Consider the following 19,756-nt stretch of genomic DNA (forward strand, 5'->3'; position numbering starts at 1 on the left):
ATTTGGGTAGAGGTGTTTATAATATTCTCTGACGGTAGTTTGTATTTCTGTGGGATCGGTGGTGATATCCCCCTTATAATTTTTTTATTGCGTCTATTTGATTCTTCTCTCTTTTCTTCTTTATTAATCTTGCTTGAGGTCTATCAATTTTGTTGATCTTTTCAAAAAACCAGCTCCTGGATTCACTGATTTTTTTGAAGGGTTTTTTGTGTCTCTATCTCCTTCAGTTCTGCTCTGTTCTTAGTTATTTCTTGCCTTCTGCTAGCTTTTGAATTTGTTTGCTCTTGCTTCTCTAGTTCTTTTAATCGTGATGTTAGTGTGTCAATTTTAGATCTTTTCTGCTTTCTCTTGTGGGCATTTAGTGCTATAAATTTCCCTCTACACACTGCTTTAAATGTGTCCCAGAAATTCTGATACATTGTGTCTTTGTTCTCATTGGTTTCAAAGAACATCTTTATTTCTGCCTTCATTTTGTTATGTTCCCAGTAGTAATTCAGGAGCAGATTGTTCAGTTCCCATGTAGTTGTGCGGTTTTGAGTGTTTCTGAATCCTGAGTTCTAATTTGATTGCACTGTGGTCTGAGAGACAGTTTGTTGTGATTTCTGTTCTTTTACATTTGCTGACGAGTGCTTTACTTCCAACTATGTGGTCAATTTTGGAATAAGTGCCATGTGGTGCTGAGAAGAATGTATATTCCGTTGATTTGGGGTGGAGAGTTCTGTAGATGTCTATTAGGTCCGCTTGGTTCAGAGCTGAGTTCAAGTCCTGGATATCCTTGTTGACGTTCTGTCTCATTGATCTGTCTAATATTGACAGTGAGGTGTTAAAGTCTCCCATTATTATTGTGTGGGAGTCTAAGTCTCTTTGTAAGTCTCTCAGGACTTGCTTTTTGAATCTGGGTGCTCCTGTATTGGGTGCATATATATTTAGGATAGTTAGCTCTTCCTGTTGAATTTATCCCTTTACCATTATGTAGTGGCCTTCCTTGTCTCTTTTGATCTTTGTTGGTTTAAAGTCTGTTTTATCAGAGACTAGGATTGCAACCCCTGGTTTTTTTTTTGCTTTCCAGTTGCTTGGTAGATCTTCCTCCATCTCTTTATTTTGAGCCCATGTGTCTTTGCACGTGAGATGGGTCTCCTGAATACAGCACACTGATGGGTCTTGACTCTTTATCTAATTTGCCAGTCTGTGTCTTTTAATGGGAGCATTTAGCCCATTTACATTTAAGGTTAATATTGTTATGTTTGAATTTGATCCTGTCGTTGTGATGTTAGCTGGTTATTTTGCCCGTTGATTGATACAGTTTCTTCATAGGGTCGATGGTCTTTACAGTTTGGCATGTTTTTGCAGTGGCTGGTACCAGTTGTTCCTTTCCATGTTTAGTGCTTCCTTCAGGAGCTCTTGTAAGGCAGGCCTGGTGGTGACAAAATCTCTCAGTATTTCCTTGTCTGTAAAGGATTTTATTTCTCCTTCACTTCTGAAGCTTAGTTTGGCTGGATATGAAATTCTGGTTTGAAAATTCTTTTCTTTTTTTTTTTTTTTTTTTTAAGTTGGAGAAATACCATATTTTATTATCCTTGTCCACTTATCCAGGTATTTTTTAATTAAACTTTAAGTTCTGGGATACACGTGCAGAAAGTGCAGGTTTGTTACATAGGTATATATGTGCCATGATGGTTTGCTGCACCCATCAACCAGTCATCTGCATTAGGTATTTCTCCTAATGCTCTCCCTCCCCTTGCCACCCACCCCCCGACAGGCCCCAGTGTGTGATGTTCCCCTCCCTGTGCCCATATGTTCTCATTGTTCAACTCCCACTTGTGAGTGAGAACATGGGGTGTTTGGTTTTCTGTTCCTGTGTTAGTTTGCTGAGAATGATGGTTTCCAACTTCGTTTATGTCCTCGCAAAGAACTTATCCAGGTATTTTAAAATGTCTTGGAGTAAGTTTTTATACTTTTCTCCATGAAGCTCTTTCTTAAATTCATTTCTATCTACTATGTTTTATTGTCATTTAAATTGATTTTTAAAATTTCATTTTATTGGTTGCTAGTATATAGAAATGAGACTTAAAACTTGAGTAATTTATGAGAACTAAGAGAATCCATCGAGATTGATGGACATAAGGTAGTTTTGAAAATTCTTTTCTTTAAGAATGTTGAAGATTGGCCCCCTCTCTCTTCTGGCTTGTAGAGTTTCTGCTGAGAGATCAGCTGTTAGTCTGATGGGCTTCCCTTTGTGGGTAACCTGACTCTCTCTGTCTGCCCTTAACATTTTTTCCTTCATTTCAACCTTGGTGAATCTGGCAATTATGTGTCTTGGGGTTGCTCTTCTTGAGGAGTATTTCATTAATTTGAACTTCAGTCACTGATATCCTTTCTTCCACTTGATCGAATCGGCTATTGAAACTTGTGCATGCGTCACGTAGTTCTCATGCCGTGGTTTTCGGCTCCATCAAGTCATTTAAGGTCTCTACACTGGTTATTCTAGTTAGCCATTTGTCTAATCCTTTTTCATTACGTAGTTCTCATGCCATGGTTTTCAGCTCCATCAACTCATTTAACGTCTTCTCTACACTGTTTATTCTTGTTAGCCATTCATCTAATCTTTTTTCAAGATTTTTAGCTTCCTTGTGATGGGTGGTTCGAACATCCTCCTTTAGCTCAGAGAAGTTTGTTATTACCGACCTCCTGAAGCCTATTTCTGTCAGCTCCTGAAACTCATTCTCCATCCAGCTTTGTTCCATTGCTGGCGAGGAGCTGCGATCCTTTGGAGGGAGAGAGGCGCTCTGGTTTTTAGAATTTTTAGCTTTTCTGCTCTGGTTTCTCCTTCATCTTCGTGGTTTTATCTACCTTTGGTCTTTGATGTTGGTGACCTACACATGGGGTTTTGGTGTGGATGTCCTTTTTGTTGATGCTGATGCTATTCCTTTCTGTTTGTTAGTTTTCCTTCTAACAGTCAGGTCCCTCAGCTGCAGGTCTGTTGGAGTTTGCTGGAGGTCCACTCCAGACCCTGTTTGCCTGGGTATCACCAGCAGAGGCTGCAGAACAGCAAATATTGCTGCCTGATCTTTCCTCTGGAAGCTCTGTCCCAGAGGGGTACCTGCCTGTATGAGGTGTCAGTTGGCCCCTACTGGGAGGTGTCTCCCAGTTAGGCTACAATGGGGGTCAGGGACCCACTTGAGGAGGCAGTCTGTCTGTTCTTAGAGCTCAAACACCGTGATGGAAGAACTGCTGCTGTCTTCGGAGCTGTCAGACAGGGACATTTAAGTCTGTGGAAGTTTCTGCCGCCTTTTGTTCAGCTATGTCCTGCCCCCCAGAGGTGGAGTTTACAGAGATAGCAAGCCTTGCAGCACTGCAGTGGGCTCTGCCCAGTTTGAGCTTCCTGGCCCCTTTGTTTACCTACTCAAGCCTCAGCAATGGTGGACACCCCCCCACCTGCCAGGCTGCTGCCTCCCAGGTCGATCTCAGACTGCTGCACTAGCAGTGAGCAAAGCTCTGTGGGCGTGGGACCCACCGAGCCAGGCGTGAGATATAATCTCCTGGTGTACCATTTGCTAAGACTGTTGGAAAAGCACAGTATTTGAGCAGGAGTGTCCTGTTTTTCCAGGTACAGTCTGTCATGGCTTCCCTTGGTTAGGAAAGGGAAATCCCCCGACTCCTTGTGCTTCCTGGGTGAGATGACACCCCACCCTGCTTTGGCTCGTCCTCTGTGGGCTGCACCCACTGTCCAACCAGACCCAGTGAGATGAACCAGGTACCTCTGTTGGAAATGCAGAAATCACCTGTCTTCTGCGTCGATCACGCTGGGAGCTGCAGACCTGAGCTGTTTGTATTCAGCCATCTTGGAACACACCTCCTTGCTAGAGTTGTTGAAAGATGTTCAGAAAAGAGATTTTGACAAGAACTTGAAGAAATAAAAGGAGCAGAAGTTTAAGTCACTCTTTATTCTTGTGTGGAAGTACTAAAAAATTTGAAGTTTTAGGTTCAAGTTTTGAGTCGTGTGTGTTTTTAAAAAATCATTAAAACTGTCAGGGCACGGTGGCTCATGCCTGTAATCCCAGCACTTTGGGAGGCCGAGGAGGGTGGATCACCTGAGGTCAGGAGTTTGAGACCAGCCCTGACCAATATGGTGAAACCCTGTGTCTACTAAAAATACAAAAAAATTAGCTGGACATGGTGGCAGGCGCCCGTAGTCCCAGCTACTTGGAAGGCTGAGACAGGAGAATTGTTTGAACCTGGGAGGCGGAGGTTGCAGTGAGCCGAGATCGTGCCACTGCACTCCATCCTGGGCGACAGAATGAGACTCCATCTCAAAAAGAAAAAAAATAATTAAAACTCAGAATCCATGGGAAGGATTTATATGTAGAGAATGAGTCTTGTTTTGCCTTGGGAGAACAATCCTGGTGGAAAAACATCTCTCTGACTTTAGTTAAAAGTAAAGGTTAGGTGCAGTGGCTCATGCCTTTAATCCCAGGATTTTGAGAGTCCGAGTTAGGAGAATTGCACGAGGCCAAGAGTTCAAGACCAGCCTGGGCAACATTGCAAGACCCCATCAGTACAAAAAATAAAAGAATTAGCTGGGTGTGATGGCATGTTCCTCTAGTCCTAGCTACCTAGGTGGCTGAGGCAGAAGTATTGCTGTAGCCCGGAAATTCAAGGTTGCAGTGAGCTCTGATCACATTACTACACTCCAGCCTGAGTGACAGAGCAAGACCCTCTCTTTGAAAAATAAAATTAAATAAAGTAAAATGACAAACACTAAGCTTTAGTGCTCTTCTTCCTGTTCTGTCTTCCCCCACCAACTAATAAGTCTGGGGAAAAATTGCAAGAATAATAATTTAAATTCTCTCTACTTCTGTGGTTTGTAATGTAGATATGTAAGTTATATATCTAAAGTAAAAATTATGAGATACAACTTAGACTTTGTAGCATAACAAAGTAGATGCTTTTATTTAGGATTTATTCTTCCCTTCCCCAAAGGTAGATGATTCTCTGGTTGTGTTCACTCTCTTTGATTCAGAAAGTATAAAAGTAGCAACATTTTAGAAAATTAAAATTTAAGAAACATGAAAATATCAAATTCTATGAAGAAACTTTTTTCATAGTTTTACTGCAGCTATTACTTTTTAAAAATAAGTGCATGTGGCAACCCCAGAAAGATGTGAAGAAATGGTTTAATGTAATGTCAAAGATCTATTTGATGAAAGTTAATAATTGATAGCTTTAAAGTTGAAATCGGATAGTTTTTTTTTCCCCTTATGTGTTAAATGTGCTTTTCTTTTTTCATTTTAAAAACACAAAGGCTTTGGCAGAGATGAATTTATGGAGGTAAGTCTCAAGTATAATAGGATTGCATTTTAATTAAGGAGGGGAATGTTGCTAATTTAAATTTTGAGTGAGCCATTATTTGCTTGGTTTAAAACTTTGGCATTGCAGCCATATTTGTTCCATTTTATATTCTGTTATTTGGAATCATATTTTGCTTTTTACCATATTTTGGGGGCTGAGATATGAGAATGAAGTGAAAGAAAAGGTTTATTGATTTATGAGACAGGGTCTCTCTCTGTTGGCCAGGCTGGAGTGCAGTGGTGCAATCTCGGCTCACTGCAACCTCTGCCTCCTTGGTTCAAGTGATTCTCTGACCCCAGCCTCCCAGGTAGCTGGGATCACAGGCGTGCACCACTGTGCCTGGCTAATTTTTGTATTTTTTGGTAGAGATGGGGGTTTCACCATGTTAGCCAGGCTGGTCTCAAACTCCTGACCTCGAGTGATTGGCCTATTTCAGCCTCCCAAAGTGCTGGGATTACAGGTGTGAGCCACTGCGCCTGGCCAGAAAGGGTTCTTTTTAAACTAGTAAATGTATTTTATGATTTTTAAAAAATATAGTAAACAGGAATCTTTGAAAACTTAATTTAAATATCTTTATATCTTACCAAAATCTAGATCTGTATTGTCTAGTATGGTAGCCAGTAACCATATGTGGCAATTGAGTACCCAAAATCTGGCTGGTTTGCCTTGTGATATGCTGTAAGAGTAAAATATGTACTAGATTTTAAAACTTGATTTGAAAAAGAGACTATCTTGGTAATTGAAAAAATTTTGTTTACCTGTTGAAGTGACATTTGAACTGTATTTGATAAAATAAATTATCAAAATTAATTTCAGGCTGGGCCTGGTGGCTCACTCCTCTAATGGTAGCACTTTGGGAGGCCTAGGTGGGAGGATTGCTTAAGCCCAGGAGTTCGAGACCAGCCTCTCAAGACCCCATCTCTATTTAAGATATAGATATATATATATATTTTTTTCATCTTTTTTTAAAAGCTTTTAATTGTAGTGATTAGAACATTTAGCTTTACATAAGTGGACTGCATTATATTTCTTTTGGATAGGCTGATCTAGATGACCTAATGTCCATCTTATATTTATAATTTTACCACCATAGCATTACCTCAGTTTTCCTGAGGATACTCTCCATAAAACATCCAGCAACACCAAGGAAGTGAAGAGCTTGCAAGCAAAATAGATATTTTCAAATCTCTATTTAAAAATTCATGTATTTTTAATCATAGGTAAGGTCTGTAGATCTTCATTTGAAGTCTTTATTCTTATTATTTTCATTGAGGATTGTTTTAAATTTTTTATCAGTTCTCTGATTTCCTAAAGAATTTGATGGTATAATTAAACAATTTATTATATTACCTTTTCTGTGGCAACTAGCTTAGCCTAAGATAGTCTCTTGAAATTAAGAAATCTTAAGAGTGAAGTCAGCTAGGCTTGTCTGTCTGGAATGTCTGTACAAAGTAATCTCCATACTATTAGTTTCTGATCATAATATTTGAGAGGAGCCTATAAACCTTCTCCAAGCCCTGATCTTAAACACAGAAAAAAAAAATTTCTATTTTTCAGAACTAGAGAAATCCCTGTCATTTAGGTATCTTTCTTCTGTGTTGTCTCTGTGTTGTTTCCTGTCCTAATTCCTTGTGTCTTCTCCGAATTCTCTCATTGTTACGGTATTCCTATTGCTGTGAGACATGAATTTGTGCTTGGTTTTGTTGATGTGAAAGGATGTGATTCCTCTCTGGGTTAGGCATGTAGTTTTGCTATGGTCTATTTGTTACCCTCTAAAATTCACGTGTTGAAATCTAATCCCAAAGGTGATGGTATTAATATATTGGGCCTTTGGGAGTCTGTAATCCTCATAAATGGGATTAGTGCGGTTATAAGAGGCTTGAGGGAGTCCTTTGCCCCTTCCACCATTTGAGGGCCCATAAAGGCCTCCATCTGTGAGGAATGGGCCCTTATCTTATGTCAAACTTGCTGGTGCCCTGATCTTGGGCTTCCCACCCTCCAAACTGTGAACAGTAAATTTCTGTTGTTTAAAAATTACCCAGTCCAAGATATTTTGTTATAGAAGCTCAAATGGACTAAAATAAGTTTTTTGTTACTCATTTTCCATTCTTTTACCTGGCAAGTTGCTGCACATTCATATCTTGTTTCTTTGGTGTTACATTACAAAGAGATGTTTGAACCTTGTTTAAAAAGTTGCCTCCTCCGTAATAAATCCCTCTGCCTTTTTTTTGAAACAGAGTCTTGCTCTGTCTTGTAGACTAGAGTGCAGTGGTGTGATCATGGCTCACTGAAGCCTTGACCTCCTGGGCTCAAGCAGTCCTTCTACTTCAGCCGTCTGAGTAGCTGGGACTATAGGTGCGCTTCACCACCCCTGGCTAATATATATATAAAATGTGTGTGTGTATATATATATATATATATATTGTTTTGTTTTTAGAGATGGGGTTTCGCCATGTTGCCCAGGCTGGTCTGAAACTCCTGGGCTCAAGTGATCCACCTGCCTCAGTGTCCCAAAGTGCTTGGATTATAGGTGTGAGCCACCTTTCCCAGCATCTCTGCACTTTTAAGTGCCAGTGTGTTTAGCTTCCCAGGTGTTTGTATCATACAGCATTTTTCTTCCTTAGATCCTTTCTTAGCTCCTTATAAATTATCTTAGCAGTTTATAAATTACCAACTGGCATGTTGACCAGTTGCTGTTGTATCCTGCTTTCTGAGTTCTGGTATCCATAAGAAAACATTATGCTGAGTACAATAGGATACTCAAAAAGTTTAATATCAACTGTTTTCAGATAATTACCAGATTTTGTTTGTAGCGTTCACCTTGCTTATGAACTTCAGATTTGTCTTTTCAACTGCTGTGCTTATTGTCTACATGGATTTTCCCCCAAGTACTTCAAACTCCAAATACTCAAAAGAGAACTCATTCTTTTCCCTTTCCTCCTTTGTATTTTCAAATCATAGTATTATAGATAAGCTCTTTTGGGGGGCTATTTATCATCTGCATGCTGCCATACACAAGCTATTCTTTTTTCTTATATGGCCATCGTGAAGTCTACTCTGTCATTTTCCTTACATAGGTGGCATCTTGATAAGGAGAAGTTTTGATTCTCAAAAGCAAAGATATGGTGAAGGTCATCTGTCTAAGATAAGACCGAGACTATTCTCCATGCTGAAATATTTTCTTGTTCTCAGTCCCCATTCCCACCCATTAGGGAACTGGAAATTCTTTCTCCCTACAAAGTCTACCAAACTTCTGGAAGCAACTACTCCTAGACTCTCCATCTTTAATACTGTTTGGAGTCCAGTTGGTATATTGGCACCCCGCCACCCCCCATCTCACTAATGTGTGGCTGTAGTCAGTTTGAATGGCTGCCCTTGGATCAGGAGCTACTCTAAGAGAAACTTGTAGTGACCCAGTTAGGAGACAGGATTGTGTGTTCCCTTGTTGATAGAAAAACAACCTCTTATGTCCTAGTCTGTCATTCTGGGAGAATGAATGAATTAGGCCTGTGAATTATTTACTGTATAAAAGTGGCATATAAGAAATGGCCAGGAGGCTACACAAACCTATAGGGACACCTTAGATTACAATGTACAATATTCCTGCTTGGACAGTATTCTTTTTCTTTAATCTGTGATAGTCAGAATTCTTGTGTTAGAAGGAGATTATGATGGGATGGGATGGGAAGTGAGGTGAATTATTCTCCCACCGTCCCCCCTGCTTTTTTTTCGAGACAGGATCTCACTCTGTCACCCTGGCTAGAGTGCAGTGGTGCAGTGCGATCATGGCACACTGCAGCCTCAACTTCCGGGGCTCAGGTGATTTTTCCACCAAAGCCCCCCAGTAGCTGAGACTACAGGTGTGCACTACCACACCTGGCTAATTTTTTGTATTTTTAGTAGAGATGGGGTTTCTCCATGTTGCCCAGTTTGGTCTCAAATTCCTGGGCTCAAGCAATCCACCTGCCTCGGCTTCCCTTTTTTTTTTTGCTTTGCGATAAATCCATGTAAGGCAGTGCACCCATGTGATCTGGGAGGAGGAAAATATGTGAAAAAGTTTTAGATATACTTCTCACTAGCCCACAGACCTATGAGTAATGCCGTATTATCATTTTCCCAGCTGCCAAGCTCAAGGCTTTGTAAATTGTTGACTTTCAGGCAGTGCACCCCTCCCCCACCATGTCAGACTATCTTAATTATACTGAAACTAGGTGGAAACCTGTTTAAAAGCCTTCTTGAGTTGTTCATCATCACATTTAGCAATAAGGAATAAAAATGCTTGATTCTAACTACATAGTCTATAAAGTTTACGCATTCTTGAGGAACACGTAAATTATTTTTCTACATGCTGTAGGAAAATACATGTTATAGTTCACTGGGGAGAGATTTCATGGTATCAATTCAAGTACTACTACTACTGCAAAATGTTCCGACTCTCTCACAGAGAAAGACTTCTTCATTATAAAAATTCAAAAGTTTTTCTTTAGAGAATTTTAAAATTTGCTGGAATGACCAGGAAATTTGAAAAGGCAAATATGAAGTCATGTTTATATCTTCCTTTATTTATAAAATATACCCAAAATAATCTTTTACAAGAAGTAATAGTTACGGTTTTAAAAAGTTCAGAAGAGCTTACAATAATAAAATGCAGTCGTTTCTCACCAAATTTTTACTATCCCTATTGCCATTAAGTAGATAATATTTTTTACAAATATTGATGAAGTGATAAAAATTGTTGAATAATATGCAGAGAAATGTGTAGTTCTTAAGTGTAGACTTTGAGTTTCAAAAAATGTATATACCTGTGTATAACCCACATACCTATTAAGACTTAGAAAGTTTGTATCATATTAGAAAATGTCCATCATCTCAGAAAATTCCTTTGTGTCCTTTCTAGCAACCCCACCCTCTGTCAAAACTTCTCTTCTACCTGTTCTTTTTTGTATAATGGCTTTATTCAGATATTCACGTACCATATATTTAGTTCACCCACTTAAAGTTTACAGTTCAGTTGTGTTTTGTATACTCACAGCATTGTGCAATTGTCAACACAATCAATTTTAGAATTTTTTTCATCACTCTAAAAAGAAACTGCACACACATTAGCATTCTATGTTTTCCTGACTACCTTCACCCCTACTACAGCCCTCAGCAGCTGCTGATCTATTTTCTTTCTTCTAGATATTTCATATAAATGTATTCATGGAATATGTGCCCTTTTGTGACTGACTTCATTAACTTAGCATAATGTTTTCAAGGTTCATGGATGTCATAGTGTGTATCAGAATATAATTCCTTCTCGTGGCTGGTATTCCATTGTTTGGGTATACCATATGTTTTTTATCCATTCATCAGTTGATAGACATTTGGATTTTTCTTTTTTTGATATCATGAGTAATGTTTCTATGAATGCTTGTATATATGTTTTTGATGGATATAAATTTTCATTTCTTTTGGATATATACCTAAGAGTGGAATTGCTGAGTCATGGTAATTCTGTGCTTATCATTTGAGGAACTGCCAGGCTGAAGTGCTTGTACCATTTTACATTCCCACAAGTAGTGTATGAGAGTTCCATTGTCTCCATATTCTCACAAACACATACTGTTATTTGTCATCTCGATTGTAACTATCTTAATGGTTGTAAAGTATCTCATTGTGTTTTCAATTTGCTTTTTCCCGATGACTAGTGATGTTGAGCATCTTCTTATGTATTTATTGGCCGTTTTCTTTGGAAAAATGTTTATTCAGATCTTTTGTCCATTTTTGAATCACGTTATTATTGATTTGTAAGGGTTCTTTATATATTCTAGATACAAGTCCCTTATGATTCGCAAGTATTTTCTCCCATTCTGTAGACTGTCTTTCCACTTTCTTGGTGGTAGCCAATAAAGTACAAACTGTTTTTAATTTTGATGAATTCCAGTGTATCTGTTTTTTCTTTTGTCACTTGTGGTTTTGGTCATATTTAAGACTTTACCTAACTCAAAGTCATGAAGATTTATTCCTGTGTTTTCTTCTATATTATGCTTGTTCTTGAACTTTATATAGATGGAATCATATCGTATGTACTCTTTTGCACCTGGTTTCTTTCATTCTACCTAACATCTATCAGATTCATCCATGTTGATGCACATATCAGCAGTTTGTTTCTTTTTATTGCTGAGTAGTATCACACTGAATGAATGTACCACAATTTGATTACTTATATTTCTGAACATTTGGATTGTTTCTGGTTTGGGGCTATTGTGAATAAAGCTGCTATGAACTTTCAACTATGTCTTCTTTGTACATATGTTTTCATTTTACTGCTGGACCATATGGATATGTATTTTAACTGTATGAGGAATTATCAGACAGTTCTCAAATGTGTTATACTATTTTGTACTTTTAATATTGATAGAATTGCTTCCATCCTGGCCAACATTTGGTATGGTCAGTCTTTAGAATTGTAGCCATTCTAATATGTATATAGTTTGGTTTTAACTTGCATTTCCATTGATGACTAAAGATGCTAACTTTTTCAAGTACTTATTGGCCATTTGATTATCTTGTTTAGAAAGTATCAGTTTACATCTCTTACTCATTTTTTAAAGTGTGGTGTTTGGTTTCTTAGTTATTGACTTTAAGAGTGGTTCATATATTCTGTATACTATCTTTTGTCAAATACCTGTGTTTAGACTTTTTTTTTTTTTCTTACTCTCTGGTCTGGCTTGCCTTTTCATTTTTTAAAATAGTATCTTTTGAGGAGCACAGCTCTTTAATTTCGGTGAAGTCCAGTTTTTAAATCAATTTTTTCTTTTGTAATTACTGTTTCCTTATGTCCTGCAAACAAATTTTTGCCTGCCCCAAAGGTTGTGAAGAGGTTTTCTTGTTTTTGTTTTTGTTTTTGTTTTTGTTTTTTTTTGAGACGGAGTTTTACTCTTGCCCAGACTGGAGTGCAATGGCGCGATCTCGGCTCACCGCAACCTCCACCTCCCAGGTTCAAGCGATTCTCCTGCCTCAGCCTCCCTAGTAGCTGGGATTACAGGAACGTGCCACCATGCCCGGCTAATTTTATATTTTTAGTAGAGACAGGGTTTCTCCATGTTGGTCAGGCTGGTCTCGAACTCCCAACCTCAGGTCATCTGCCCGCCTTGACCTCCCAAAGTGCTAGGATTACAGGCATGAGCCACCGCGCCCGGCCATGGTTTTCCTGTATTTTGTTTTTAGGAGTTTTATAGTTTTGTTATATTTAGGCTTATCTATTTTAAATCATTTTATAAGATAAAGCAGGGACAGTATCTTTAAATAGTATAATGTCTTGAGATATTTTATTTGTAAACATTCCTCACAGCTTTGTATAATTGGATGTGCTATTTCAATGTTCTCGGAAGGTTAACTGCTTAATCTTCTGTAACCGAGGAATGCCATGAATTCACTTGATATTTGTGCCTATCCTAGAAGTTGTATTAATAACTCAGCAATCCAAGACTTTTTGACTCTCCAAAAGCCTTCTGTTTAGGTGCTTCTTCATCTATACTTGGATTACACCTCAAACTGAGGTTTAACTTAGGAAAACCATTATTTTCTTTGAACTGCATATCTCTGTTGATAGTGATGCAGTTTAATTGAGATGTAGCAAGCAGTCAGTAAATAAGTGAAGCAAATAACTAAGATTCAGATTATTTCAGTAAAATTTGTTTCTTTATTGCATTTACAATTCTTAGGGTTTAGAATCATGTGGAAAATTACCTATGTAAACTAATTTTTCCATAAGATATATTATGGACTTATTGAAATAATATGTATTTTAAAACTATTTAAAGTAAAACATCATCATTAATTCTTTTTTTATCTTTTTGTTTTCCTCAGAGACCTTGTTCTGAATTAATTCTTTTTTTCAAGTAAAATTATTTATAATAATTAGTTGATGCTCACTTTGGCTGTTTGGTATGTTTTTATGTTTTTAGCAATATTTGGGAAATTTTATTTTAATTATTGTTGCCATGAAAATATATTAAATTTTCCCTCAATAAGGATAGAATTTGTTTGTTCAGTTTATACTGTTGTGTTATTGAAAATGACATACCTGGAATTTGGAATTTTAAAATTTGGACTTAACGATTTTATTTCATTTTGATAGTTAATATACTTTGCATTGAGCTAAATGTTCTAGGGGATATAAAGATGAGTAGCATATAAATCTGGCTCTCAAAGGGTGGTTCTATAATCTGTTGAATAGGATTTGACCTCTATATGTTTGTTTTCTTTCTCAGCTTTTGTATTTTATGAATTAGTATTGTGAGCATTTGTTGTAGCCTAAGCAGATGACTTTTCCTGAACAATTACTGGAAGTGAGTAGTAGCTATGTTAAATAGTGATAGAGCCACATTTTCCACCTTCCTTTTAGCTGGTGCATATGTGAAAGAAATAAAAGACTTCATGTAGTGATTAGTCACGGATTGGATCTTGGAAATTATCTTAACCCTTCTTTCAACAGATAAGGAGGAGGCCTAACACAGGGTTGCAAGCCCAAAATTCAACAGGGATCTTATGAGTGAGGAGGTTCCAGTTTAACAGTGTAAACCTAGTAATAAATAGCAGCTGTTAGCTGGCCTGAGTTTTATCAGGGAGACTGTAGGGATTATGGAAAGTGAGCAGATTAAAGTCCTTCTGCATTTGAAGGAAGAAGCTCCCACACAGCTATATCCTGTTCTTACTGTGCAGGAATATGGACCGGTTTTGCCTTATCTTTTTATTTTTCAAGAGAATCTAGAATTATAAATAAAGTATAAATGCATATAAGCAAATATGTGAAATCCTCCAATTTTAGTATATTAGTAATAGCTCAGTTTTTACACAAACACTGCATAGGCCAAATAAATACTTTTTGTTTGGGCAGATTGGTTATGCATGTGTGAAGCAAAATGAAAAAAGAGAAGTGATTTGGTTAATTTTGGGGGTTCTGCCTTACTTTTAAGCCTTAGACACATTGTAAACATTTTAGGATTAGTTATTTCATAGATTTGTTGTACCTCTTCCAAGTATAAGTTCTCTTTTCCTGAAGCCTACCCAAATACTTTTCTCATCAGATTTCCCCTAATTTGAATTTTTAATGGAGACGAAGGGAAATTATAATGGGGCTAGTAGCTCAAAAATTTTTAACATAATTTGCTTTTTCAAATTTTCAAACTGCTATAATAGGTGAAAAAAATATAGCAGTAATTTTATTGATGCCGACCAAAATTTATTTAAATTATGTATATTATTAAAACTGTATTTTAAAACAATGGTTAAATTGCAGTAATAAAGCTCTAAGTATCATCACCGCCTCTTCTAATATCACTGTCAGATTAGATCTTGAACAGTTTTTAATTATGTTTTAGATTGTTAGAAACGGATAGTAAGTCTTTAAGATCTGTAAATGGGTCAAGAAGAAACAGTGGCTCTTCTCTTGTGTCAAGTTCATCAGCCTCTAGCAACCTCAGTCACCTTGAAGAAGATTCTTGGATTCTTTGGGGAAGAATTGTTAATGAATGGGAAGATGTACGCAAAAAGAAGGAAAAGCAAGTTAAGGTATTCATGTTCTTTGTTGAAGCTCTTATTCTTATTCCAAAGTGCATCAGACATAACTTAATAGAGGATTAGAAAAAAAACCCAAATACAACTTCCAAGCTATATATTAAAGAGGTCTGCTTTATTTGTTTTCGCTTACTTGTACCCCTAGAAGTTTTAATTTGTAGACATCAGTTGTTACAGAGGTCCTGATAATGTAGAAATATATAACTGAAAATTATTTTATTTACTTATTATTTTATAGAGACTCACTTTGTTGCTCAGGCTGGAGTGCAGTGATGCAATTATAGCTCACTATAACCTCGAATTTCTGGGCTCAAGCTGTTCTCCTGCCTCAGGATCCTGAGTAGCTATGACTACAGGTGTGTGTCACCACACCTCACTAATTTTTTATTTTCTTTTTTGTAGAGATAGGGTCTTGCTTTGTTGCCCAGGCTGGTCTCAAACTCCTGGACTCAAGCAGTCTTCCTGCCTTGGCCTCCCCAAGTCTTGTGAGCTACTGCATCCGGCCCAAAAATTGTTTTAGAAATTAAATTCTCTCATTTTATTGATTCAGAAATGAAGCTGTGACATCCTGCATTCTTGAATAACAGTATTTTACTTTTTTTTTTTTTTTTGCCTTCAACAGCCCTTTGAATGTTGGGTACTGTACCATCATTCACAGCTCTGCAGGTTTCAAGTCCATTACCTTAAGAGGCCACACACTGAGGTGAAATGATCATTATTAATCCCCTGACCAGAACAGGATACACCCAGGGCCCAATCTTACCCTTGACTTACAGGGTTCCCTAGTCTTATTATAAAGCTAGCTCTGTGAGTTACAAACTTAATGACGTCTTCGACTTCATTCCAACCCCCTAATAAGTCTTCCTTGGCTTGCAAGATAGGACACTTAAATAATTCATTTTTATAATTTTATTTTATTTTTAGGAACTTGTCCATAAAGGGATACCCCATCACTTTAGAGCAATAGTTTGGCAACTTTTATGCAGTGCACAAAGTATGCCAATTAAGGATCAGTATTCAGAACTCCTGAAAATGACCTCGCCTTGTGAAAAATTGATCCGAAGGGACATTGCTAGAACTTATCCTGAACACAACTTTTTTAAGGAAAAAGATAGCCTTGGGCAGGAGGTTTTATTTAATGTAATGAAGGTAAGTTTTATTTATTCATTTTTTGAAATGAAATGAATTCCTGGAAGGTTGAAATTATACATTTTTCATGATGATGAAGCATGACCTCCCACCACAATAATCAGTTGCTTTGGCAGTGAAATTGGTTTTAGCATTATTTTTGCCTTAATTCTTATGCTACATTACTGTCTAGTATAGAGAACTTGTTAGAACATTTACTACGTTATTCAGCATTAGCTGATGGAAATGGAATAGCTTATAAATCATATATCATAGAGGGATCCTCATAAAAAGGGATAATTCACCATCTGTGAAGTTCAAAACCTGGGATGTGGGTTTCTCCTATCATATCTGTGTTCCTACAGTGAGCAAATTTTTCTGCTTGCTATGGCGAGCATTGTTAAGAGCACTTAGTCCTTGAAAGGTGTACCATTGTCATTTTTTCTTCAATATTGCCATTTCCCTTCCCACAGTTACTTTTTCTTTCAGCTACCTCTGTGAAATACTGATTTCTTGTTAAATCATTTCAATTTCGCCAATCCTTTGCCTTAAATCTAGTCTAGTTTTATCTACATCAATATAAATTTTGCTTGATTTTTTTTTTTTTTTTGAGGTGGAGTTGCACTCTTGTTGCCCACGCTGGAGTGCAGTGGTGTGATCTCGGCTCACTGCAACCTCCACCTCTCAGATTCAAGCGATTCTCCTGCCTCAGCCTCCCTAGTAACTGGGATTACATGCACCCGCCACTAAGCCCAGCTAATTTTTGTATTTTTAGTAGAGACAGGGTTTCACTATGTTGGCCAGGCTGATCTCGAACTCCTGACCTCAGGTGATCCGCCTGCCTCTGCCTCCCAAAGTGCTGGGATTGCAGGCGTGAGCCACCGTGCCTGGCTCAATTTTACTTGATTTTTAAGCCCTGTTACAAATTCATGTATTTTATTTTTATTTTATTTTATTTTATGTCTTTAGGAGCTACCAAGTTTGGATTGGGAAATTGTCAAAATGAAATTTCATGTAATAAAACATTTGCTTTTTAAATATGTATAGGATAACCTCTATAACAAGAAAGCAAGAGCTTTTCTCAAAAATAAATGTTTTTTAATCTGCCTGTCTTGCCAAATTTAGGTTTTTTGGAGAAGGAAGGTATAACTTACCATATATTTTCAACAACTTTTTTTTACTTTTTAGGCTTATTCTTTAGTAGACCGTGAGGTTGGTTACTGTCAAGGAAGTGCTTTTATAGTTGGATTGTTGCTTATGCAGGTAAGTTAATATAAGTATTAAATGTCCAATGAAATTCTTTATTAAGTTGGATTGGAGAGTTTAAAAAGCATCTCTGTTTTTATTAAATACAAGTGGATATGGGTATTTTTTCCTAGGCATAATTTGAATACAAATATTTAGTTTGCACTTTAAAAGATTAAACCTGTTAAAATAACATACAATAATATCTTACCACCAAATGAAATTTCAACTTCATGATATATACATTTTTCCTGTAGTATTCTACTAAAGCTTGTATCTACAGTAGTTTAAAATCTTATTTGTTAACATTTAATGAAGATTAATTTTTTTATAACCAAGGAGGAAATAATTAAAGTGTTGGTAAGAAAATCTTATTTATATTGTACAACATCTTTAGAGATTTATAGAGAATTTAATTTATCATGGAGCTAAAAGCTTGTTATGCATACCTCACTGCAGGCTCTAAAATAGTGGTACTCAGCCACTTTTACCCCCTAAGGATATAACTTTGTTATTGAGTGTGCAGTGGGTTTGGGTGGGATGTTTTCAGAATTCAGGGGTAGGATAATCATAGCTTTGAAGGGAAATGGCATATAGTATTATCTCTTCAGCTTTGTTGAAATGTTAAGTCCATCTTACTCTTTATTTAGTCTCAGATTTTAGTCCTGAAAAGGAATCATGGAGATACTTGGTTTCAGTCATATAGGGTGGTTTTGCAACTCAGTTCTGCACATGCTGTATGAATTTAGGCTAGATTATTTAACCTCTCTCTGAGCCTTAGTAAGATAATACTATCTATTTTCAGATTAGTTGTGAGGGTTATTTAAGGTAATGTATGTAGAAGCCTAGCATGGTGTTTGGTCTGGAGGAGATAGGCAGTGAAAGTTCAGTGACTTACCCAAGATCACACATCCTGGTAGATAAAAGCAAAGTAGGAATCAGAAACCGTTTCCTGATGCTTTGCTTCAGCTTCCCAACTGCTTTGAGTTTTAAAGCTCTGTTGCTGTCAGGAGTATACACTTTTCTAAGTAGAATAAACCTGATGTCAGAGACACTGACTTATAATAAAAATAATTTTTACTTTGTGTTACAGCATATATAAGAACACATAAGAAGTGCTCCCAGTGGTTATTGATTTCTAAGTGGAATTAGGTTATACATAATACAATGCAAAACTAGATTTGTTAATGTTAAGGTATAGTTGTTTAACAAAATTACGATTTTCCAGCTTTGCGCAGTGGCAGTATCGTAGCCAATGAGGTTTATCCGAGGCGCAATTATTGCTAATTGAAATTATGGTTTTCCTACTTTATAATTGTTTAGTATTGGTAGATCCTTCATTATAGAACTCAGACATCCTTATTATCAGTCTAGTGATTTTTGCTGCTGTTCTATTCCTTTTATTTTCATGTTAGCTCCACAATAACCTTTTAGTAGTCATTTCTCCTGGGCATCTAAAGAGCAGTTTTTCCCTGCTTGAGGTCTGAATCTGTCAACAGCTGACCTAGCTCTCTAGGAATCCTGTGGATCCTGTGAATCCTCTAGGAATCACAGTTTCCTTCAAGACAGGGCAAGCAGTGGTGGTAGAGATACTAACTTTAGTAAGTATTGTTACCACCATTGGAGTAATAAATAATATTTTGGTGATTGATCTACTTAGCTGTTGTCAGTGGCAGCAATATATTAACACAACAACAGTAGTCACTTATGGCCCAGGGCCATAAGGTAGAAAAGCTCCTCTTTTTGTTTCTAAAGTTTATGCTCACACCTTATGCTATATTGTTCTCCCATAACTTCAGTTTAGAAATGTAACTCAGAGAGTCTGATAAAATTTGCAAAGTTAGCACGTATTTTATCAAAATGGTTAGAAGTATGTATGTTTTGTGTATATCTCACTCCTATGATATTAGGTATATTGTCTGCATTAGACCTTTGCAAAAGACATGGATTCTTATCAGCTCAGAGTCACAGAGAAAGTATGTAGCAGCACATTGTTCTAGGACTCAAGTGTCTTGATTTCTTTCTAATGGAAAGGAATAACTGTAAAACAACTTGGTATATGCCACTCCGTGTCACATTTTTTCATTTTATTACCATGGTTTCAATTTTTTTGAGAAGGACCTAGTGATACTTTTTCTGTCTCCTTTTCCTCTTTTGTCAAATTACCTCAACTTATTTTTTAAATGTTGCCATTAAAAAAAATTCTCCTCTAGTTCCCATATCAATGCTATTGCAAAGAGGAGAGGGAATGAAACTTGTTTTGATAGGTTCAGAAGAGAAGAAATTGTTGTAAGACAAAAGGGGAAATTATAATTACGTACTGCATAATGATATTTTGGTCAACGGTAGACTGCATGTGTGATGGTGCGCCCATAAGATAATACCCTATTTTTACTTTGCTTTTTCTGTGTTTAGATACACAAACATGTGCCATCATGTTACAGTTGGCCTACAGTATTCAGTACAGTAA

At 37.0% G+C, this 19,756-nt stretch overlaps 1 protein-coding gene and 1 pseudogene across 5 annotated transcripts in view; both read left to right on the forward strand.

Moving 5' to 3' along the window:
- EVI5 (ecotropic viral integration site 5) overlaps positions 1-19,756 on the forward strand; it is a 289,476-nt gene that overhangs the window by 58,754 nt on the left and 210,966 nt on the right. For all 5 annotated transcript variants that reach the window (XM_032155352.2, XM_032155353.2, XM_058439572.1 and 2 more), the window contains exons 3-5: positions 14,718-14,907; positions 15,838-16,062; positions 17,230-17,304. In XM_032155352.2, the coding sequence (XP_032011243.1) occupies positions 14,718-14,907; positions 15,838-16,062; positions 17,230-17,304 (490 nt within the window). The remainder of the gene's footprint in view (positions 1-14,717; positions 14,908-15,837; positions 16,063-17,229; positions 17,305-19,756) is intronic.
- LOC116469937 (U4 spliceosomal RNA) lies at positions 18,513-18,634 on the forward strand (annotated as a pseudogene).

This window comes from Hylobates moloch, unplaced genomic scaffold, assembly GCF_009828535.3.
Source record: "Hylobates moloch isolate HMO894 unplaced genomic scaffold, HMol_V3 SCAFFOLD_5, whole genome shotgun sequence".
NCBI lineage: Eukaryota > Metazoa > Chordata > Mammalia > Primates > Hylobatidae > Hylobates > Hylobates moloch.